Source organism: Pogoniulus pusillus, chromosome 12, assembly GCF_015220805.1.
Source record: "Pogoniulus pusillus isolate bPogPus1 chromosome 12, bPogPus1.pri, whole genome shotgun sequence".
NCBI lineage: Eukaryota > Metazoa > Chordata > Aves > Piciformes > Lybiidae > Pogoniulus > Pogoniulus pusillus.
In genome coordinates this window covers 30,121,719-30,145,865 of record NC_087275.1, presented here as the reverse complement: position 1 = coordinate 30,145,865, position 24,147 = coordinate 30,121,719, and the positions used below count along the sequence as shown (strand labels likewise).

The 24,147-nt window shown below is 42.5% G+C and overlaps 1 protein-coding gene across 3 annotated transcripts in view; it reads right to left on the bottom strand.

Annotated features, from left to right (window-relative positions):
* KLHL15 (kelch like family member 15) overlaps positions 1–21,683 on the bottom strand; it is a 31,095-nt gene extending 9,412 nt beyond the window's left edge. Inside the window, exons 1-3 of one of the 3 annotated variants that reach the window (XM_064151995.1) lie at positions 21,654–21,683; positions 19,821–19,928; positions 9,728–10,439 (exon numbers count right to left, since the gene is read on the bottom strand). In XM_064151995.1, coding sequence (XP_064008065.1) covers positions 9,728–10,432 — 705 coding nt within the window. In that variant the 5' untranslated portion in view covers positions 10,433–10,439; positions 19,821–19,928; positions 21,654–21,683. Of the gene's footprint in view, positions 1–9,727; positions 10,440–19,820; positions 19,929–20,147; positions 20,241–21,653 lie in introns of those variants that run through there. The other 2 variants (XM_064151992.1, XM_064151993.1) reach the window with 2 other exon arrangements.
* Positions 21,684–24,147: the final 2,464 nt, after the last annotated feature.

Sequence of the window (24,147 nt, the reverse complement as noted above, 5' to 3'; positions counted from 1 at the left end):
CAAGATAATAACAGGAGCTAATATTTTTTTCAGTATCTGCTCCTCCACCTTCTTCTCTTCCCTGTCCCAAGGGACAAAAAGCCTGTACCATCACTTGCCCAAGGGGTGGTGGTATGTAAGTTTTCATGGATATGAAAAAGAACTTGGAAATGAATGGGTTTTATACCATGTGAACACAGTTTCTTGTTCCATAAACATCTATCAGTCAAATTTTGTTTGCCTTCTGTTCATCATGGCTCTTCCTTATACAGTAATTAAGATACTCTGCTGTCAGATGAAATGGTATTACTGGATGGAATTCACACAGATTGTGAGATTGGCTTACAGATCCAATTTTCCAGCCTCCCTGAATGCTAACCTACCATCGTAAAGAGCTGTATAGCTCCAGAGTTACAGTGATGTGAGGATTTTATTTACACTTTTTCTTTCCCCTACCTTGTTTTGACAAGTTCAACTTATCTCTGTTTGGAAAAATAGTATAGTCACATGGAGATTGTATATATTCTTCTTGGGGAGATATCTCACTTCTTTCTACCATTTCTGGTAGCTCTGGAGGCCTCAACACAGGAAGCACATGGACCTGATGGAGCAAGTCAAGAGGAGACCCACCAAGATGATCATGGGGCTGGAGCACTTCTCTCACAAGGACAGGCTGAGGAAGATGGAGTTGTTTAGCCTGGAGAAGGCTCCAAGGAGGCCTAATAGTGGCATTCCAGTAACTGAAGGGAGTCTACAGTAAGGCTGCAGAGGGACTGCTTATGAGGTTCTGTGGTGACAGGACAAGGGGTAATGGTTTGAATTAGGGAAGAAGAGATTTAGATTGGAAGTAAGGAGCAAATTCTTTACCATGAGGGTGGTGGAACACTGCAACAGGTTGGCCAGGGAGGTAGTTGAGGGCCCATCCTTGGAGATCTTCAAGGTCAGGCTTGACAAGGCTCTGAGCAATCTGATTTAGTGGAAGGTGTCCCTGCTGAGTGCAGAGGGGTTGAACTGGATGACCTTTGTTTGTCCCTTCCAACACAAACCATTCTATGATTCCACAATTTTTACCAGCTTGGCAATGGCACAAAAAGGTTTGCTGAGGTGTTGTGCTTTACAAAACACACACAGTAAACGCAGCTCTTCTGGAGGACAACAAATCTATTCTGTTATTGCAAATAAAGACTCCATCATACAAACATACCTTGCCTGACTAAAACGACTGAACAGAATTTCCAGAAAATATTCTGAGGAGGGATGGTGGTGAGAACAACAGCACAGAAAAGTGTTAGAATCAAGAAAGCCTTAAAGGAGAAAAGAGAGGGAGAGAGAAAAAAGAGAGGGAGAGAGAAAAAAGAGAGGGAGAGAGAAAAAAGAGAGGGAGAGAGAAAAAAGAGAGGGAGAGAGAAAAAAGAGAGGGAGAGAGAAAAAAGAGAGGGAGAGAGAAAAAAGAGAGGGAGAGAGAAAAAAGAGAGGGAGAGAGAAAAAAGAGAGGGAGAGAGAAAAAAGAGAGGGAGAGAGAAAAAAGAGAGGGAGAGAGAAAAAAGAGAGGGAGAGAGAAAAAAGAGAGGGAGAGAGAAAAAAGAGAGGGAGAGAGAAAAAAGAGAGGGAGAGAGAAAAAAGAGAGGGAGAGAGAAAAAAGAGAGGGAGAGAGAAAAAAGAGAGGGAGAGAGAAAAAAGAGAGGGAGAGAGAAAAAAGAGAGGGAGAGAGAAAAAAGAGAGGGAGAGAGAAAAAAGAGGGAGAGAGAAAAAAGAGAGGGAGAGAGAAAAAAGAGAGGGAGAGAGAAAAAAGAGAGGGAGAGAGAAAAAAGAGAGGGAGAGAGAAAAAAAGAGAGGGAGAGAGAAAAAAGAGAGGGAGAGAGAAAAAAGAGAGGGAGAGAGAAAAAAGAGAGGGAGAGAGAAAAAAGAGAGGGAGAGAGAAAAGAGAGGAGTTAAAATAGCAGAGAATCTAGGACAGGTTACTTTCAAGGCTAAATAACTTTCCAATTCTAAAGCAGCAGGACTATTTCATGCACTCCCAAACTGGAGCTATCATTTTTGGAACAAAATAAAAAGGTAATTTTTGTTCCACCTACATGCATTTCAAGTTTTCTTGGATGATTATGGAAGACAACAGGATCAACATGCTTACAATGTGAAGCATGCCAGAAAAGCCTGGCACAGATGGGAAATGTTTTTTCTTTCCCCTCAGCATTTACAACTCTGTCTTTAGATCTAGAAATTGAAATGCCAGCCAGAAACTAGAATTAACATAAGCCTTATATATCCACAACACTCTACTCCTTCGCATAGCCTAAATCTCACCCCATGAGAGCATGCAAAGAAAACAAGGAAGATCTCGAATTCCAGAGACACTATCTCAAGACTAGTACTTAACAAAGGCACTAACATCAAAGCAAAACTCACCTAACACCAGAAAGACATCAAGAAGTAAATGCAACTAACAGATATAAACAGTTTTTCAGACTAAAGTTTCTGGGGAAGGGATCTTCAAGTACAATGCTGAAGAGATGAACATGACAATATGCAAGTACTAGGAATTCTTGGAATATTCAGGGGGAAAAAGGCAGCCTCTGCTATACAGGAGCAGTACCTCTTCTGAGGCTCAAATAATGATCTATGACAAACATTAGGATATGTCTGTATGAAAGTACACTTGCTTGATGAAAGAGAACAAAGCAAATCTAAGTCAGTTTTCTCACTTTCACACCCACACAGTTGTCTGTGGCCAAGTCCTGTTCAGCCCATACTAAGGAAAACCCTCTGAACACCTACACATCTGAATTATTTTCATAGAATCGTTCAGTTTGGAAAAGACCCTCAGGATCACCAAGTCCAGCCATTAGTCAAACACTACAAAGTTCACCCCTAGATCATAACCCCAAGCACTACACCCACACAACCTTTAAACCCATCCAGAGATGGTGATTCAGCCACTTCCCTGGGCAGCCTGTTCCAGTGCCTGACCACTCTTTCTGTGAAAAGAATTTTTTCTACTGTCCAATCTAAACCTACCCTGTTGCAGTTTGAGGCCATTCCTTCTTGTTCTGTCACGAATTACCTATGAGAAGAGACCAGCACCAATCTCTCTACAATGTCCTTTTGAGTAGCTGTAGAGAGTGATGAGTTCTCCCCTTAGCTGCCTCCTCTTCAAGCTAACCATCCACAGCTCTCTCAGTTCTCCAGGCCCTTCACCAGCTTTGTTGCCCTCCAAATGTGCATAATGAAAGAGAAACATTAAAACTTCGGAATTTAAGTATTAAAACACAACTGCAAGTTGTGTATATACTTTATTAGATTAAGAACCCACAGCAAGCCTCCTGTCTGACACCCAAAACACACTGAGGGATTTCCTTCAATATAGACTTCTGACATTTACCTGTAAGCAGAAACAAGCAGCTAACCAACAAATAACCTCAGTGCTTACCAACAGATCAATTTAAAATTAGACCAGTTGCAAATAACTTCAAATGGAGAGGCTCTAGGAGGACCACACAACTCATTACCAACATCCTCAACTAGAGAAAACACAAGTTTCTGCAGAACATGTCAAACTGAGATGAATCTTAAACAAGAAGTGAATTCTTCAGAGAACATCAGCAACTCTGAACTGATAAAAATGTAAGTGTTTCACAGCATTTTTAAAGTTTAAAAAGCAGACTATTCTGTTACCTTGCTGAGGGGTAACTCAAGAAAAGTTTCAGTTGGTCTTCTTCACCAACCCCAGTTGTAAAAGGGGATTGAGTCCAGCATCAGTAAGTTTGTGGATGACACCAAGCTAGGAGCAGGAGTTGATCTGTTGGAGGGTAGAAGAGCCCTGCAGAGGGACCTTGACAGGATGGATGGGTAGACAGAGGCCAATGGGATGAGATCTAACAACGTTAAGTGCAGGGTTCTACGCTCTGGCCACAGCAACTCCAAGTAGCTGGGGACAGAGTGGCTGGAGAGCAGCCAGGCAGAGAAGGGCCTGGAACTACTGGTAGATAGTAACTGAACATGAGCCAGCAGTGTGTCCAGGTGTCCATGAGAGCCAGTGGCATCCTGGCCTGCATCAGGAACAGTGTGGCCAGCAGGACAAGGGAGGTTATTCTGTCCCAGTACTCAACACTGGGCACATCTTGAGTTCTGTGTCTAGTTCTGGGCTCCTCAATTCAAGAGAGATGTTGAGATACTGGAAGGTGTCCAGAGAAGGGCGACAAAGCTGGTGAGGGGCCTGGAGCACAGCCCTGTGAGGAGAGGCTGAGGGAGCTGGGGGTGTGCAGCCTGCAGAAGAGGAGGCTCAGGACAGAGCTCATTGCTGTCTGCAACTACCTGAAGGGTGACTGTAGCCAGGTGGGGGTTGTCCTCTTCTCCCAGGCAACCAGCAACAGAACAAGGGGACAGTCTCAAGTTGTGCTGGGGGAAGTATAGGCTGGATGTGAGGAGGAAGTTGTTGGCAGAGAGAGTGATTGGCATTGGAATGGGCTGCCCAGGGAGGTGGTGGAGTCGCCATGCCTGGAGGTGTTGAAGCCAAGCCTGCATGGGGCACTTAGTGCCATGGTCTGGTTGATTGGACAGGGCTGGGTGCTAGGTTGGACTGGATGAGCTTAGAGGCCTCTTCCAACTTGGTTGATTCTATGAATTCAAGTATAAAGCTTTTCCTACATTCTGTCTATTACTGCTCTTCAGTTTTCCAGACAAAACCTTGTTACAGAGGGTCTGCTAGGATATAGCACTAATGTAAGAGGTCTTCAAAGGATTATGTCATGAGAATTGCCTTGCTGCATCATCTACCAGTTACAGTGGTTCACAATCAGATTTTTAGCTACACAGACAAGCACCAGCATAAAATCAAATTTCATTAAAACAATAGAATAAAACCAGTGGTAGTTTTGGTAGTCAATATCAAAACAATCAAGGTTTCACCAAAACCATCACCACCCCTCCAGCCATAGTAAACTTGAGCTTGAATGCATTTTCTTTCTTTCACTTTGAATCAGTGAAAGACTCCATAAGAAGGGCTGACTTTCCAAATTAATGTAGCTATTAATCACTGCCTATTTTTCTGCTGTATTGCAATGCATGCTCTTCTAGTTGCAGCAGCTATGCAAGTTTCAATTTTTTTCCATCTAGCTATGGAAAAGGAAAGCAAAACACGTAAGCCATTAGTTCTAATTTGAAAAGTGATCCTCACAAAACACCAGATGTATCTAATGCTAATGTTTGTCATCTTCCCACCCCCTTAAAACAATTAAGCTGCAGGAAAAATGATGAAAAGCAAGGTAAATGGTCTATAAAACAAGTCTGACTTCAGTATACTGATTTTTTTGCCCTCTTTTTTTTCCATCATGCAAATATTTACAGCCATTGTATTTGTTACTTGGCCATTTAGGGAAAAGACCTCAAAAACATGAAGAAAGTTTTTAATTTGGTTGTTTTTTTGTTAGCTCACTTAGTTTTTTGGTTTTAAGTACCCAAACCAAACAGCTCTTATTTCTATACCTGGTAACTAAATTTTCTAGGTGGTATACATGTATATGGTAGTTAATAATTGGTTATTATATGGGATAGATATTAACTCAGTTCTTTCTGTAGAATTGGTTAAAACAACACAGAAAAAAGATCTGTCTGGCTTATAATGTATCATAAAATCATAGATTGGTTTGAGTTGGAAGGGTCATCTAGTCTAACCCTCCCTGCACTCAGCAAGGGCATCTTCCACTAGATCACGTTTTACAGACCCTTGTCAAGGCTGACCTTGAATATTTCCAAGGATGGGGTTTTAATCACCTCCCTGGGCAACCTGTTGCAGTGTTCCACTATTCTTAAAGAACTTCCTCCTAACACCCAAGCTGCATCATCGTCTCTAGTTACACAAGCAGAGATGTGAAAGCTTTTAAAACTGTGGTTACCTGAGTTTTCTGAAACTGCCATTTCTGAATGTTTAAGTGATGCAACTCAAACTCACCTACTAGCAACACAGAAGCCATGCTACACCTTTCAATGAATAATGATGGCATTTGTATCAGATTTCCAGAGAGCACAAGTTGATAGTTAACTACAGATTTAACTGAATTGAAACTAAAGATCCCTCAATGCTACTAAGATCCTTATTATTTTCATGCCTACTTCCCTCTGGCCATATTCTAAGCACAATTATAAGCTTGTCAGCAAACATTATCAAATAGCAAACATACTTACTCTACATCAAATTTTAGTTAAATAGCAAAAGGCACACATGTGTGTCTAGAACAGCAATGATCAAAATGATTTTGCAACCAAGCATCAGTACACATAACACTGGACACACTGTGGTGGCCTTTTAAAACATTAAACATTAGTTACATCCCCTGGCCACCACAAAAAATGGTCAGTACCAGCACAGAACTTTGAAAGGCTATTTTGCAAGTGCTACAAAACATTGGCTGTTTTTCAGGCCAATGACAGAAAGTCAAGATGACACCTCTGTGCATTAAGGACAATGCCCTCAAACTGAGTATTTTGCTGTTCCTTTTTAGAAACTGACATGAGTAATTACCACATATCAATCTGGCAATCTAAATCTGACCTCTCAAATCAAAGTGGAGCAAACAACTTCTATGCCAGAATTGAGATGCTCAGCTTAAACAGAGTATTAGGGGAAATCATGAAGTCGTTGTGTCCCCCCCAAAAAAGAGAGATTAACTCAAATCATCTAGGAGAAATGTCTCCAACTTTTCTCTCCAACCTTCCTCAAGACTTACTGATCCATGATGTGTTTCAATAAAGTGTAACACGGATAATGGAACTTGTGCTTTTACCCATATACTTTGCTTTTAGTTTTGTAACTATTCCCCAAATCCTTACTTCATATATCTTTCCATTTCCCCTCACACTTCTGCACCTATTGTAAGGGCTGAGGAACAAAAAGGAATATATATCCATACTTCAGAAGCAGCTTTGCCAGAACAGATCACAGAGCAAGCATACAGGCTGCACCTTCACCTGTGCACTCCAAATGCACATCAGCCTCAAGGTCTGAGTCATCATCTCATTTTTGAAAGGACAAAGCTATCCCACTCAAATTGTCAGTTTCTTTTTAAAAATTACATAAGATACAGAGTGGCTTGAGAGGCCAAAAGTACTCTTACTGTAACTTGCAAGGTTATGTAAGTTGTTCATATACCACAATGACAGGCATCTCAGAAATGTGTATTAGAAAGGTTACATAAGAGGACACATGACAAGGCAGCCAGCATACAGTGAACACAGAGTTTGCTGAACCAGAAGTGTCAACCTCAGCATTTGGTACATTCATGCAGGCCTTTACTATGTGCTGGCTTCAAGAAAAGGGTGAGTTCTGCTTATGAATCTCAGAAACAAACAAACAAACAAACAAATTTCTCCCACCCACCCAAAACAAAATAAAAAAAAAAACAACACAAGACCCCAAACCACAACCAAATCATTTTACCAACATTTTCCCCCTCCTACACACAGAAGAGACTTTCCCTCAAGTTACTTACAGGAGGAGTTGATAGATATGCTATTCTATATTGCAATGTTATCTGCAACTGCACTTGTCCTTTGTCACCTCTCATACTGGATTACTCAATGCTATCCAGCCAAGTCAAAACACAGATACATTCCTGGCTACAGTAACACATGACAGAGTTATTCCTGCTTCAGAACCTGCACTAGTTTCTCTCTGTTCCCAGTTACCATTAATGGAAAAGTTGCTCACAGATAAAACTTTCACATGTGGGTACATGAACTGGGATGCTGAAAATTACTTCTCTCTTTAAGTTGGATCTATCTGATCATCTGGTAGCTGCCCAAGGTAAAACATGAGAAGCACTGTATGCAGGATTTATACCAGTGACACCATAATCAGCTCCAGAAGTTACACCTAAATATAATGTTGAAGACCACCATGTATTGTTCACTTGTGCTTACAGAAATGTAACTGAAGACAGCTTGATGCTTGAACTTTTATCCCAAAACCTCCAAGAGCTGAAGCAGGCTCTTTCCTACTAGTCTTATCGTATTACACTGTCCTTGAGAATACTGTAAGAATCACAGAATGGCTCAGGCTCAAAGCAACCTTGGAGATAATCTACTCCAATACCCCTGCCATGAGCAGGGATGCCTCTCAACTAGATTTGGTTGCCTGGCCTTGAACACCCCCAGGGAGGACACATCCACAACCTCTCTAGGCAGCCTATTTCAGTCTCACCATCCTTGTACTGGAGAACTTCTTCCTCAGATCCAGTCTAAACTTACTCTCCCTCAGCTTTGAATCATTCCTCCTTGTCCTATTGCTAGATACCCTAGTGAAAAGTTCCTTTGCAGCCTTCCTGTAGGATCCTTTTAGGTATTGGAAGGCAGCAATAAAGTCCCACAAGTTTAACTGATAGATTTAACTGTTACAGGGCTTAGAAGATGTAATTAGGTAAAAATATTATGAAAAACAAGACACTACACATTATCTTGCAGGGTTCAGCTCTTACTAGTTGGAAATGTTTCAACCCAATATAAGCATTACTGTTCTAAAACATGCTCAGGTATTTGTCTATTAGCCAACACAGAACAACAAATACACTCCACGTATTACTTCTATACCCAATCACACACAATCCAAAACATAAAGGCTCACTAGTCTCTGAAGTAATACCTTTTGTAACTTAAATTACAAATAAGTGTAAGCATTACCATGGAAATGATTCAATAGTCCTTAAACCCATTAAGAACAATGTACACCTATCTGTACATTCAACCAGATACCAAAGTAAAACTACACAGGAAAGTAAGTTGTAAGAAGCTCCAAAAAAACACAGGGTCTTGAATCTTATTAATTCACTGAGGGGTGAAAAACACACAAATTAAAGGTGCAACTTGTCAAACAAGATTAACACTTAAAACAAACCAGCACAGTTTAAGTCACTGCTACCCTGAACACTGTTACTAGCTGCTCACAAAGTTTTGTAATTCTTGACTGTTGACAAATACTCAGGAGATTTTCAGGAACTAGAAAGCATTTTTTTTTCTATTCTCCAACAATAGTAGAAAAAAGCAAGTTCTCTTTCAGCTTCTTAATACATACAATGATCACTTGAACTTCAGATCACGGGTTACAAAGATTCCTCCAATACTCACAATAAAACATTACATTTTACACCATCCAGTAACTTTTGATTGCATTATGTGCCTTGTGTAGAATCAAATGCATGTGTAACTTTGCAGTGTCAGGGCTCACTTCCAACTGTTGTGTAACAGCACAAGCACTGAAAATGCAGCTACAATAACAACAAAAACACCCTGCAGATTTAACAGCAGATGCTAGCTTTCTTTTTTAAGTAAAACAATTCATACCTAAACCATGTAAAATCTAGTCACATTTTTTATTACATCAGTTATTATCATGGCATATGCCCTAGATACTATATGCAGCTCTAAAAATCTCTGGAAAGCAAGAAGCAACTTGTGGAAAACAGTAAGAATGACTGAAAGAAAACTTGTTATCAGTGACCTTATTTTAAAATGCCCTTTCCATACAAAGTCATCTAAAAACATGTATTGTAAACCTACCTGTTCTCCAGCCACTGTACATACTGTTATCTACCAACCAGTTACTGACAGTACTTTCAGATACCTGTCTTTTATGGACTTACTAGAAAAATAAATGCTATCTTTTTGTTCCTCCTAATAGGTTTGGAAATCTTACCTATTTAATGGCATGCTGCCCTAGCTAAATGATGAATCCTGTCTATTGTTTTTCAAATGCACCAACCTTCTCAAAAACACTGGATGGTGTCATCAAACAAAACCTGATGTTCTGAATGATGGTGTCCGTATGCCTCCAGCGTCTTCTATCATGGCGCAGCCAGGCCTGAACAGCTTCATACAGCTCTATCTCTGGAAACCTGCTCAGGTGATCATTATCCAAGTAAGACATGAGCTTCTCAAAGCTCAGGTACGAAAGGAAGTCAGGTCTGGACATGAGTGGCACAAAATTCTCTAGTAGAAAGGAGTCCAATTTTTCCCTGACTCCTTCGATGTTTACACCAAAATCATCCAGAAGTCTCATAATTTCTGCACAGTTTTCTAAGCAGATTTTAGCTAAGAGAAAAGAGCAGCAAAACTTTACCACCTCTATAAGCTGGACATACATGGCAGCCTGAAGTATTTCATGAACAGTGTTCATACTCAGCTCAATAGTTCCATAGTACATGAACTGGAGGACATGACTGAAGCCTGTAGCTGTCAGACCTTTCAAATGGATTTTGTCCTGATCTCGTTCCCGCATATCAGCTGTGAACATAATCCTGAAGTAATCACTCTGGGTGGCAAGCAGTGCTTTATGAGCCTGAAATTGGTGGTCTTCAATGACAAGTGTGACATCAAGAAGCAATCCTTCCTCATACAGTGCTCTGAATCCGGCAGAGACACTAGTGTCATGGATGGAGGAGCTAAACCCTTCCACGTCCCCTGCCATGAATCACCTGGGGGGGGAAGAAAACATAAATAAATAAAAATAGTATTTTTTTCTAATAATACATCACAAGCCCTTCCTGCTCAAAGAAGAATTCAATGTCTTCACCAGCCTTTTTTGTTTTATTTTCAGCTGAAAAACCAATTTAAGAAACAACTTAAAACACAAACTTTAGATACCTTTCCCCCCCAAAAAATGAGCGAAAATAACTATGTGATACCACCAAGCAAGCTATTTACTGGTCAGATAATTAACATGAAATGCTAAAAAGACTGTTAATAGCTTTTTTCCCCTCTCTCAAACTTTCTAAAGAATTTATCTCAGGGAGCACTAAAACACCCACTCTTGAATACCAAAGGTTTCAGAAAAGAAGCTGAACTTCCTTAACTTCAGAAACAAGCTTCAGTAGATCTGTACAAGGTATAACCTAAAAAAATACCAAAGGTTTCAGAAAAGAAGCTGAACTTCCTTAACTTCAGAAACAAGCTCCAGGAGATCTGTACAAGGTATATCCTAAAAAAAAAAAAGTCTCTTGAAAATCTGCATCAATTTATTCAAAAATTATTTCTTTTGAGTAATGGCATTTCCAGAAACACTATTTGTTTGTTTCACTTCTGCAACATCATAGTTCCTTCCCTCAGCTGTTTCTTGCTCTAGGGATTAATCGGTGATGAGATTTATGAAGTGCAAAACACAAAGGCAATAGGAAGCCCTGGTAAGATTAGGTCATGATAAAGAACATTCTGTATACTAGGTTTAGAGATGCTTAATTGCTTATTAAGCATTTGAACATTTGCAGATGCAGTGTTACCTGCATGCAAGCTATAGTCAAGCTGCAGAAGAAATTAAAGATTAGCAAGATCCCTGCTAAAGTTAAGGAAGATAAATATTCAATAAAAATATGTACCAGAAACTTTTCATAGAATCATTCAGGCTGGAAAAGACCTCTCAGATCATTAAGTCCAACCATCAACTCCATACCACTATGACCACTGAACCCTGCCCTGAAGCACCAGGCCTAAATGTTTTTTGAACACTTCCAGGGACGGTGACTCCACCACCTCCCTGGGCTGCAGCCTGTGCCTTACCACTCCTTCAGGAAAGGTTTTTTTCCCCTAATATCTCATCTAAACCTTCCCTGGTGCAACTTAAGGCCATTTCCTCTTGTCCTATCGCTAGTTACTTGAGAGAAAAGACCACCATCCATCTCACTACAAGCTCCTCTAAGATAGTTGTAGAGAGCAGTTAAATCTTCCCTCAAAAAAGCAGTTAAATCTCCTCTCCCTTCTCCAAAAGCCAGGAATTTATCAACATCTTGGTCAACTTCCCAGAGTTTAGCTATGATAAAGTTGCACAAGGCAGCCTGAAACACGCTAGTCAAAGGCAAAGGCAAGAGTAACACTTTCTGCTTTTGGCATTGATCAGTTATTAGAATTGATTCAATCTTTGCTGTTTTATCCCTTCTTAAGTTACACTGCAACATTCACTCAGTTCTTCGTGCATTTACCTCTGAATTTCCTGTATCAATTAAGGTTAGTGTTTTGGTACTGGTAACCTACATATCATACCAATACATTTTGAAAGACCTGATTTTCCAGGTTACTTTACAGCAGTATAAGAACCCAGAAGCTGCTATAAGTTAGCCCACGTCTCACAACTTCAGAGGATAGTTAAGATACTCCCACTTCCTGAAGCACCACATCCTTGCTGCCTCTGTAACGACAATGTATTATATTAGACGCTATCAATAGTCATCTCCTCTCCTTAATTCATCAGCACACATCCTGGAAAACAAAGCTGGAGATCCTCTTTTGTCTATGCAAAACTAAAACCCCGAGTGGGTGTTTGTAGCCACACCTCATGGAATTAGCACCGCTCCCACACCGTTGAAGCCTGCTGACAGGTTCTGTGCACAATAGAGACGATCCTGGGAGTGTTCACATGACATTTAAGGCCTTATGACAAAAATCAAATTCCTGAAAGTAAGAGCAGCAGCAAGAGAACAAAGCTGATAATCCAGTCACCTTCTCACCAGTATGTGAGATAGTGCACTGAAGAGAGAGAGAGAAATGCAAACTGCTCTGGAGCTTTTTATCATGTGTCTCTTACCCTGATCATAGCACATACCTACCAGAAAGAAAAATTACCATTCAATATTCTTCTTAGATGTTGCCAATTCTTACAAAACCAGGCACGGAAAGAATTACTTTACTAACTCTTTCCACCTCAAAAAGAAGCAGCAAACTGAAGGGAAAACATAAAGCCTGAGTTAACAGGATTTTTTTTTTTTAATATAATTGCATTTCTGGTATGAGGTAAAAAGGTAAATACTAATATTAGCTTTTTCTCTTCTTTCAGTAGAGCTCTTATACCACACAATCCCCCCTACCCCAGTTCTCTGATGTTTGATAACAGTTGAATTCATGGTTCACCCTTCCCTGTTTAAGAGATTAAATGGCCTTTAAATGGGCCAACCATTTTCATAAAACACACAGCTACTTGAAAGAGCTCTCTCAAATTTGCCTGAAATTGGCCCAGAGGTCAAAGGCTCTTAGGATTCTCAAACCATATAACTTGTGTACATTACAGAGGTTTCTTTCTACCAACCAAGAGGTACAGCTCAGCCATTGATTTCAAGATCAATGGAAAAAAACAGGACAGGACATCTGGAATTTGCAAATGAGAGATCTCAACAGAATAACACAACAATATTTTTGGGGGAACAAAATAGGTCAGAAATTAAGCAACACATATTAATCTGAAAGAATGGGATCTCCCATCATACAGGCAGCAATCTCAGGGAAGGGATCTCTTCAAAATAGTATATACATTACTGCACACATGAGCAACACAGAAGAACCATACCAATAAGTTCCCAACACACATTAGGGTCTTTAACACCAGAAAGATAGCTAACATTATAGGTACGCTGCAAATAAAAGGAGAAATTAATTTTTCCATAGGATGGCTTTAAAAGGCCTCTTTCATCACTCTTAAAAGACACAGAAAACAAAAAGCTGGCAAGTGAAGTAAGCAGAGACAAATGCACCAAATCCAGAGGGGAACCTCCAGTGTTCTTTTTGAGGATAAACCCGAATAAATATTACACAAACTCACTGCCTGCCCTGTTCTCCCCCCAAAAAAAAATATCACCAGAGACAGTCTTGGGCAACCAGCTCTTGGTGGCCTTGCTGAGCACAGGGCCAGTCCAAGTAACCTTCAAAGGTCCCTTCCCACCACAACCACACTGTGGTTCTGTTATGAAGTCACTTTGTTTTTTACAACTACCCTTTTAATTCTGATTTAATAGAAATAAGAAACAAATGCACAACATCGGACATAAATGACTACACTTCACATTTTAAATCTATCAAAAAACAAAGTGGTAATAATCTCCAAAACACATTTAAATGCTCAGTGCATTACAGAGGCATGTTTTCAGGTTCAAATTCTCACATCTCCCTAGAAATGTCTATTTCATTAAAATATATGAAAAGCAGAAGTCAACCACAAAAGCCTACAATGGTAACAAAGCGATCAAAACTTCAGAATGCTTTAAGTATGTGGGAGCTTATGTCACTTCATCTTCTTTTCATATCTCTGATTATATTACTTTAAGTAACTCTACAGTTTTCATCTCAGGAATATTTTTCTTCCCAAACATCACACAGCATTTAATGCATTATCAGACAAAACCAGTGAAACTTCTCCCTAACACCATTTAAAGGAGCTTCAGAACTGTATTACAGAATTGTTTTGGTTGAAAAAGACCTTTAAGATCAAGTGCAACCATTATCTGACTCTACCAAGTCTGGTACTATGAGTGAAAAGAGAAGGATTACTTGTCTTCCTGCAAGAAATAAAAGGAGTAAATACCCTTTCTTGGCATAAAGCCATACACAGTATCAGCAGAAATATTTCCCTTTGTAACACAAAAATGTATTGGCCAGTCCAAATACACAAAAGTGTTTAAAAAAGCACAGAGACCAAGAAAGGAGACTGTTAAACATGTATGATGATCAACTGCTGAAAACCCTTCATTTCTATAGCTAATATCCTCAGCCAAAAGCAAATAGCAATGCAGTAGTTCAAATATTAAAAAGCTAATATAAAATACTCTCAAATGAAGTCATTTTTTCTAAAGCACAGCTATGCCATTCCTCCCACATACACACACTTGCAATTTTAGATGTAATTCTATGCTCTGTTCAAATGCTGCAGCTTATTTCCCAGAGGACAATAATATAATGATTTTTCCCCTCTATTTTCAATAAAAATGCAAAATTCAGAGTTTGATTTTCCTCTGCATGCAAAACACGACAGCATACTTAATCCAAAAGACGGCACGTAGCCTACAGTAGTCTGCAAGAAAACTGGAACAAAAACATTTCAATATATAAAGAGTAAAAGAAAAAATACAGGAAAATATCTAAGTTGATGCTCTGCATTGTTCTGCACAGTATAACGCAGCACAGGAACTAACATTTTCTGCTGAAAAGCCAAGAGAGAAATACGCTTAACCTTATTAGCTCTGTCCTGACATTTCTTCCTCTTTTAGCACATAATGCATTACAGAGTCTGTGACTGTAAAAGCACTTACTTGGAACACAGATTTCTCATCTTTATTCTGCAGCTGTAATAAAAGTCTGAAAACGCTGTTCCAGACTGCTTTTTCCTGCCAAACAAGGAGAACCTTCTTTCCTCAGGGTGTCTGAGACTCTCAGTCACAAGAAGAAGAAATGGAGTCCGCACGCACATGCTACTGAAGAAGGAAGTTCTGGAGTACCCTCTTTGGGGCTCATGCCTTGTTTGTTTTAAAAACCTATACAGAAGCAGATCTTCCTGAAAAAGCCTATTTTAAATAGCTGTGTGGTTTATGTAATAGGTAACCTTATGTGGACTTTTTAGGAATAGAAATGTATTATTCTAGGCAAGTACTGACAACACCAACTTCACACACCAGTTGAAAGATAGATTTCTGCTCTCCTTTACTGTTATTCCTTAATAACTCATTTGAGATGCTGAGACAGAAAACACAGCTAGCCAGTTCCTTTGTTCAGAGATTATGAAGTACTTGTTCATTCACCCTACCTCATAGAAATTCCGAGAAAGCACCTATGAGAACACAGCCAAACAAGGAATTTTCACACAAAACAGTGTATCTACAAGCTACATGAAAAGATTATTTCACCAGACACACAGAACCATACTTACAAAGCACTGAAATAAAGCTTAAAATCCAATAATGTGTTCCATCTATCCCATTCCTAGAGTGTTTAAATGCAAACTTTCAAGCCACTACATATGCTTTATGTGGTAAGGTGCACAGCAAGGACTTCATTGAGCAGAATTCTTCAACTCTAACTCTGTTACACCTTCGTTACAACTCTAATTTTGAACACCCTCCTGCACAAATAGGATATTTCACCACAGTAAAATGTTATACACATGTATGGAAATACAATACGCAGAGGTATTTGCAAAGCATTCACAACTGCACATAGTCAACACTAAAAAATGGGCCTTTGACTGCAGCGTGCTGAATGTGTGAGAATGCAATGAGTGTACAAATACACAGTGCAAATAATTTATCCCCAAAATGAAACCCTTGTTTACGTGTCTGGACACTAACACCATTCAATTTTGTACCAACTACCATTTCTCATCACAACTCCCCACTAACAGCAACAGAACGAATGAACTAAAAATAAAATAGATCAATAACCCGTGGCTATCAAAACTACCCAACTGCGAATGTGCGAAACAAAGAAACACACAGAGATCAAAACTATCCAACTGCTAATGTGAGAAACAAAGAAACACAAAAAGCTCGCATGTATTTCATCTAAAATTCCTTCTAATTTGTATGCTAAGTCTGGGAAACAATTTCTCTTAACAGTCAGTAGGTTCACACTAAAGACTTCACACAATCCGTGCTGAGAATTACAAAATCACTGGGTTACTTCAGAAGCAAGGAGGACCTAACCAATGTCAAAGTCAAATCAAGGGAATGAGACTCTTAGAACTCTTGAAATTGAAACATGGCTTCTCCTGAAAACTGTCCACACTCCATGAAAAATTTCTTAGGGGCATGAATCTAACCATGACAGCTCCTCTCAGTCTCAACCCATGATGCTACCTGTCTGCAGCAGTATATAACAACAGTGGCATCTTTACAAAACATCTGTCTTCAAGGTCACCACGGTTATGCTAGAAGCATTACTGGAACTAGTTATAACCAACTGTACTAGAACTCAGTATGTATTGTGTCACAGCTCAGCATGCTTATATGTCACTCTTTAAGTATATTAGAACCCTGCTGAGTAGTCTCTAGATGCCTCCATAGAGTACAACATGTGGAGTGTTTTGTTGTTTTCCTCTGGAAAAACCTCTAGTTCAAGACGATGTGTTGGTGCTCTCTTAAGTATATATTCAGAATGAATACTTTAATCATATAACTCTCTATTCCTAAACAATTATACTATAACTCAACTTAGTCTTTCTGCAAAGAAGGATGCAAACGTTACAAGAACACACACAAAAGGTCAGAACCATCTCTTTTCTTAATACTGTTGAAACACTCACATGCATTTGATCTAGATGATATCTGATGCAGATTATCACTAATCAGTTATAGGTCAGAAACTTCCCTTTACAACACTAGTCATCAGGGGGAAAAAAATAAGCTCTCCAGCTCAGAAATCAAGCCTAGGTTGACTATCAAAATGATTCAGATGTAAGTATACACTTGACAAGCATTTTAAGGCTGCCAGACACAGGCATCAGCTGTAGTTATTCATCTAGTCTAACTTCACAGGATCACAGGATATCAGGGGTTGGAAGGGACCCAAGGAGATCATCGAGTCCAACCCCGCTGCCACAGCAGGACAATACAATCTAACACTGATCACAAAGGAACACATCCAGACAGGCCTTCAAAGTCTCCAGAGAAGGAGACTCAACAACCTCTCTGAGCAGCCTGTGCCAGTGCTCTGGGACCCTTACAGTAAAGAAGTTTCCCCTTGTGTTGAGGTGGAACCTCCTGTGCTGCAGCTTACACCCACTGCTCCTTGTCCTATCACAGGGAGCAAGTGAGCAGAGCCTGTCCCCCCCATTCCTGGCAGGCTTCAGATATTTATAAACACTTATCAAATCCCCTCTAAGTCTTCTCTTCTCCAGACTAAACAGCCCCAGGTCCCTCAGCCTCTTCTCATAAGCCATGCCCTCCAGTCCTCTAATCATCCTCATAGCCCTCTGCTGGACCCTCTCCAGCAGATCCCTGTCCCTCTTAAACTGGGGAGCCCAAAACTGAACACAGTATTCAAGGTGAGGTCTCACCAGGGCAGAGTAAAGGGGGAGGAGAACATCCCTTGATCTGCTGGACACACTCTTCCTAATACATCCCAGGATCCCATTGGTCTTCTTGCCCACAAGGGTACACTGCTGTGCCATGGTTAACTTGTTATCCACCAGGACCCCAAGGTCCCTCTCCACAGGACTGCTTTCCAGCAGATCACCTCTTAACTTCACCTAACCAAATCCAAACTCAGCTCCTATCTCATAAATGAACATCAATGAGATATTCATTAATTTATCATCATATTAGTCCATTATGTGGACAATGTAACAGCACTTCCCAGACAGTTTAAATTGGCCAAAAAAACATTGCATCACTACATCTATATGGAAAAAACACACTCTTGAATGTAGAGCCAAGCTCAGCCCCAGACTCTTCTAATTACACTTACTGATAACAGGTGTCCAGTATAGAATATTGTAATACATCCATGAGAATTGTCCATAGCTGGAAAAGCTGATGGATCACTAATATTTAAAAGTATAATGATTGTAGTGCTGAAAAACAGAGACTTGACACTGCTCTCAAAGTGGACAGAACTACTCTGTCTGCCAACATTCTTTTTTTTTGGTGGCTACTATAATGACTGAATTTTCCAACGGGAAGAACAAAAAAATTAATAGTAAGAGTGATTTTTCTCACTGTGAAGACATTTATCAAGAAAATAATGATTTATACAGAAAAGTAGCAGGTTAAGAATTTCTTGGTTGCAAAAATATAACCTTCATTTTTTTTGACCTGTCAAAGTTCTAGCCCAAAAAAAGGCCACGTTCTAAAATTACTTTTACAAATATAATTTTAATACTCCTTGTAATCTAAATGAAGGCAGTTTACCCTTTACAATAATTGTTGTTATCTGTATATTTACTGCTAATTTAGTTAATACTTTTGGCATCTTCTGAAGAAAACTGTATTAATGAGATTGAGCCTTTTGTTCAAGAAACGAAGCTTTTGACCTGATTGTTGAATGTCAGCTCCATTTGTCACAAAGACTGAAATCTCAAATTCAGTTTTTTGCAAACTTGTCCTAAATTGGCAGTAAAATAAATGAAAATGATCTGGCGTCTGCAATGTGAGCTCAACAGTACCTGTACTGCTTTGCTTGCTGAAAGGCAAATCAACGCGTGTAGATTCTAACCAGCCACAAGGCTATAATTAAGGAAAGTGAAAGGAGATGAGTGACAGTGGGAAAGTTGATAGGATGTGGTAGAAATTAAACATGTCCGGCTAGGTGTTGGAAAGAAAACGACAGAGAGGAAGCTGATGTATGCCGAGGGGCTCAGAATGTGAGCTGGGGCAACGGTGGTGAAAAAGTTGGGTGGTTATCTTTGGGACCAACTAGTCAACAGGAAGCCAGACTTCAGAAGTTCTGCCCTTTCATACAGTCATAGCTTTATAGTTCTCGTATTACTTCTGGAGGGGGAGGAACCAACAAACAAACCGCAGAGGCACCCCTCCACAAAATAAGTTTACATTTTCAAGCGACATGTAAGCGTTTGCCAAAATGGTCAAAGCTCCAGTACCACTCCTGGGCGGCAGCTTCACCTTTCAGCTCACACTTTTTTTCTTCCCCACTATCGCTAATCGCGAAATAGCCATTTTCAGGGTAGGAACTCAGATGACCTACTTCAGCTGGTCGATTTGACACGTTTAGCACCGCTCTGCCGTGAGAGAGCTCCACGGCCGAGCTCCCCGGCGAAAGGGGAAGGCGGGCCCGGAGTTAGAGACGCACCGCCTGAGGAGAGCGCGGCGCCCGGCTCCGGACCGCGGCCGCCCCAGCAGAGGCCTCCCGATAACCGCCCGCCCCGCGGGCGCGAAAGGCTGACGCGGTGCCAGCCGTGCCCGCCTCAGCCTGTCTCCCGATGCCGCTTCCATCCCTGCCGCCCGTGGGCACCCGGCGAGCCGCCCCCGCTGCCTCGGTCGGCACAACAGGGGAAGGAGAACCCCCGGAGGCCAGGAGGGAACCCGGGCCACCCTCGGTAGGGTACGCAGCGGCGTAAGGGCCCGGCGAACCCCGACGGAGGCTTCACCTACCTCTCGGCAGCGGCGGCGCTGAAGACGCGGCTCCTCCCGCTGGAACGGCGGAGAGGGGGGCCTCGGTGTAACATAAAGCCGGGGGCGGCGGAGGGAGGCGCCGGGGGGCTGAAGAGAGGGGCAATGGCTGAGGCAAAGCCGGGAGGAGGAGGCGGAGGAAGAGGGGGGGGATCCTGGGCTCCCTCCTCCCCGCGGTCCGTGCTCTTGGGGAGGTTGGAAGCCGCACCGCGCCGCCCGGGCACCGGCGCTCCCAGCCCTGCCTGATCTGGCCTCGCCCTCGGGGTCCCTACCGCTCCCGCCCGCCCCCCGCCTTTCACACTTGTTTACCTTCTGCGATGCCTAGCACGGCCGCAGGCGCCATCTTCCCCCGCGACAGGCACCCCGCGCCGGCCGTCACTTCCGCCGCCACCTGCGAGCCCGGCCGGGGGGGCTGCCCGGGACAGCAGACCGCCGCCGCCGCGGGACGGCCAGCCCCGCTCGCCAGCCCCCGCCCCGCGCCCCGCAGCCTGCCCCGTCCCGCCAGCACCTCCCTGCCCTTGCTGTGCGAGCCCACAGCCGGCTCGCTCCCACCGCCGCCGACCCGCACCGGCACCCGCGGGAAGGCAAGGCGCACCCTCGGAGAGGAGTCCCTCACCGGTGCCTAGCGGAGGCCGCGTATGGCCGAGGCTTGGGAAAGAGACACCAACGAGCATGGTCTGCGTCAGGCTCCTGAGAACGCTCATACACAGGCAGGCACTTTTGGTGGCTCAAGGTTGTGCCTTCCACTCTGCATCCAGGCCGGGTCCGGCCTCGCAGGTGCTGCGGCCAGATCTGAGCTCCCGACTCGCCGCGGGCGGCCTTCCCAGCCAGCGTGGGAACCAGGTCAGGAGAGTGCGGCGGGTCAGGGCTGCCGGCCACAGGCGCTCAGTGAAGCTGCCCTCGAGCGACAAACCGCAGGCTCCTTACAGGGAACGGCAGCCCAGCACAGGGTGCACACACCTTTGCTTTTTCTAACTTGCCTTTACCTGTCAAACTCTTACTTTAAGAAGTACATGACATGGACCTCTGGTTTGCCATTGTCACCCCAAAAACAGTTGCTGCCTAGTACGTACTTCCCCATCACCTTCTATGTCACTCACTGCTTTAAATAGCAGGCCACAGGCTGCCATCCTCTCCCTGTTAAATGCTGTTCCCATCCCCTTCACTGTCTATTTTCAGTCTCTCATTACCACCCCCACCATACTCCTGATGTATAAAACAAGAGCGTACCTCCTCTATAGCTGCCACCCTCAAAGCTCAACGTTTCCCACCTTTCACAGCATCACACAATAATGAACCAGCTATTCTATGCATCTTTCACAAAAGACTTCCCACTGGTATCCCCACTCTGCTCTACTGCCCTCCTACTGCTCCCACTTACTCCACGCTACAACCAACCTGCTCCCATTCACTCTCTCGTTTCAACAGCCTGACCCTCACCAGTGGGCAAACTATTCCACCTCACCAACTTATGCAGTAAATACACTGTCTCCCCAGTCACTGTTTAAAAACATGTTACTTGTGCAATTGGGAGTGCAACAACCATCCCTCTACATAGTGACTCTGCCAAGACAGCTACAGTTCCTGCCACTGAAGTCTCAAACTAAGACATCCTCTCCTTTATTTATAGGCTATGTCTGCTGCTGCACAAGCACATACCCACTCGCACGTCATGCTTCAGCAGAGAAAAAAACAGAGGCCAAAGCAAGTTTCTCATATACAGGAATAATCCAACCAAAACTCCTTCTGCCCTCTTCACTGGTCAGCAAGGACAGAAAAAGCTCAGCAGAATTGTTAGGACTATTTTGCTTTTACCTGACTGTCATTTTGCTGTTTGCAGTTTGTGGCAAGCTAAGGCACAAGACGATCTTCAGGTCTCTCCTACACAGTGCCAGGGAAGGTGACCTCAAACCTGGCCAAAACAACAACAAAAAAAAAAAGCCCAATAGCTTTGACATACTTATTCTCAACATATAAAAGCAGACACCACCCTCTCCCTCCACCCCTTTCACATAGGACCCTCCTCCCAAAAAAAAATCATGTGAATGATGTCTCAATTCCAATCTCCTACACAAAGAAGTGAAACTGTTACATGTGGGCCCTCAACAATGGCCAGCAGCATCGACATTATCTTCATTCACAGAGATTTGGGCTGAGCATCTGTACAAAGGTGGTTACTGAGCAGTGCCCACTGACACGAGGCTTGCAATAAATACAATTCTGGACCTAAGAGTTTTAATATAACCTCAAAATGTTATTTACTGTCGAATTTGAATAGTTTCAGTTAATTTATACTTATATGTACTCAGTAACTCGTGTGAATGTGTTGACCTACTTTAATGAAGCATTTAAACTTCTCTGGTTTGTCTTCGTACTACAAATACTTCCAAATACTATTTCAGAACACGTAAAATGTGTCACCTCATTGTTAAAATAGAAGCAACAGTTTGGGGCTTGGGTTTTAATCTTTCAGATTCCTGACAGGGTTCTTGGCAAGGATTAAATCCTTTCCGAAGGCTGCCGCAAAAGCGACGAGAGCAGTTTCCATAATTTCACACTGCACTGCATTATTGCATAATTTAAATGGCTAAGTAACTACAAGAGTCTAGTATTTTCAGCTCATTTGAGAGTGATTATACATGCCTGGATGTCGAGGCAACTACAAGCAAGTATTGCATCATGTTCCCACTACACTTGGTGTATCTTGGGCTGTTATTTTCCTCAGAGGTGCGATATTTTATACAAAACTGGAAAACATCACATGGCTGGGTGAAAGATTAGATATGCACATTTATTTCCCAGACCAACCTGCAAAATTATTGGGCTGCAAAACAAAACCACCTTTTTGTCATCCGCAACACTGTTTATACATAACGTTTGTCAGCATGCTATGAATTTGTTTGAAACGGGAACGTTAGCTATGTATTTACTACACTATAGCAGGATTCACTCCTAACTCTCACAGCAGGAACGAATGGAAATAGTAGTATTTGTGAAAGTGAGAAGTTGAGGAGAGGTTGAGGGAGCTGGGCCTGTTTAGCCTGGAGAAGAGGAGGCTCAGGGGTGATCTTATTACTGTCTACAACTACCTGAAGGGGCATTGTAGCCAGGTGGGGGGTGGCCTCTTCTCCCAGGTAAGCAGCAATAGAACAAGGGGACACAGTCTCAAGTTGTGCCAGGGTAGGTATAGGCTGGATGTTAGGAAGAAGTTCTTCACAGAGAGAGTGATTTCCCATTGGAATGGGCTGCCCAGGGAGGTGGTGGAGGCACCGTCCCTGGGGGTCTTCAAGAAAAGACTGGCTGAGGCACTTAGTGCCATGGTCTGGTTGATTGGATAGGGCAGGGTGATAGGTTGGACTGGATGAGCTTGGAGGTCTCTTCCAACCTGGTTGATTCTATGATTCTGTAAGTACTTTGCCAGGCAAGATCTGAAACCCATCACTTTTCCCAGCAAAGCCACTGCTGATGAATGTTCATGTAGTTGGTGTAACTGGTTATTTAAACCTGTTTCTCTGATCATAGGAGACCTACTAGTAGCATCACCTATGCCTTTAAGAAGTTTCCATGAGGAGAGACTAATTTAATTGCCCACAGGGAAGAGCTGTAAATGTGTCCTTTGGTCTCTATTGAACCTATGTGCTGTCTCTCACCACATTTATGTTATGCTCAGCTCTGAAGACAGTACACACGTGGTGGAGTTTTTAGCCATTTGGTACAAATTTCTCTTAGGGCAGGGTTTTATATTCATACGGTGTCCCTAATACTAAGCACTAAAAAAGCCTACAAAAGACAGCAAATTTAAAACCTTATCAGACTGATGGACAGCAAGGATTACTAACAGAGAGAGTGAAATGCTACTGTTCAAGCGGGTAAGCTGGTATCAAGGCAGATGTGACAACTGGAAACGAACACACACAATTACCTTTTAATTCTACCCCCATCTCCCTTTCGGCATCACTCCCACTCACTGCCCCAAATAAAACTACAGTGCCCTGCTGTTCAGACATGCATAAACCACAAACACAAGAGCGGGCTCCTCTTTAGAGTGTATCTTCGCACCCAACGAGGTCCCCGTCCTGCCCGCCCTACCGAAGCGACAGCAGTATTTCACAGACGTAACCAGCGCACAGTAACCGCGGGCCCCGCCGGAGAGCACAGACAATCCCCCCTTCCACACGACTATTTCTTAGAGCGGATTCCCCAGACGCTCCTTCCTGCAGCCGTAACTGACAGCTGCGTGTGAGACCACCCGCACGGACGCGCCGGCGGTGAGGCTTAAGCAGCGCATCCTCCAACGCCGACCCCCTCC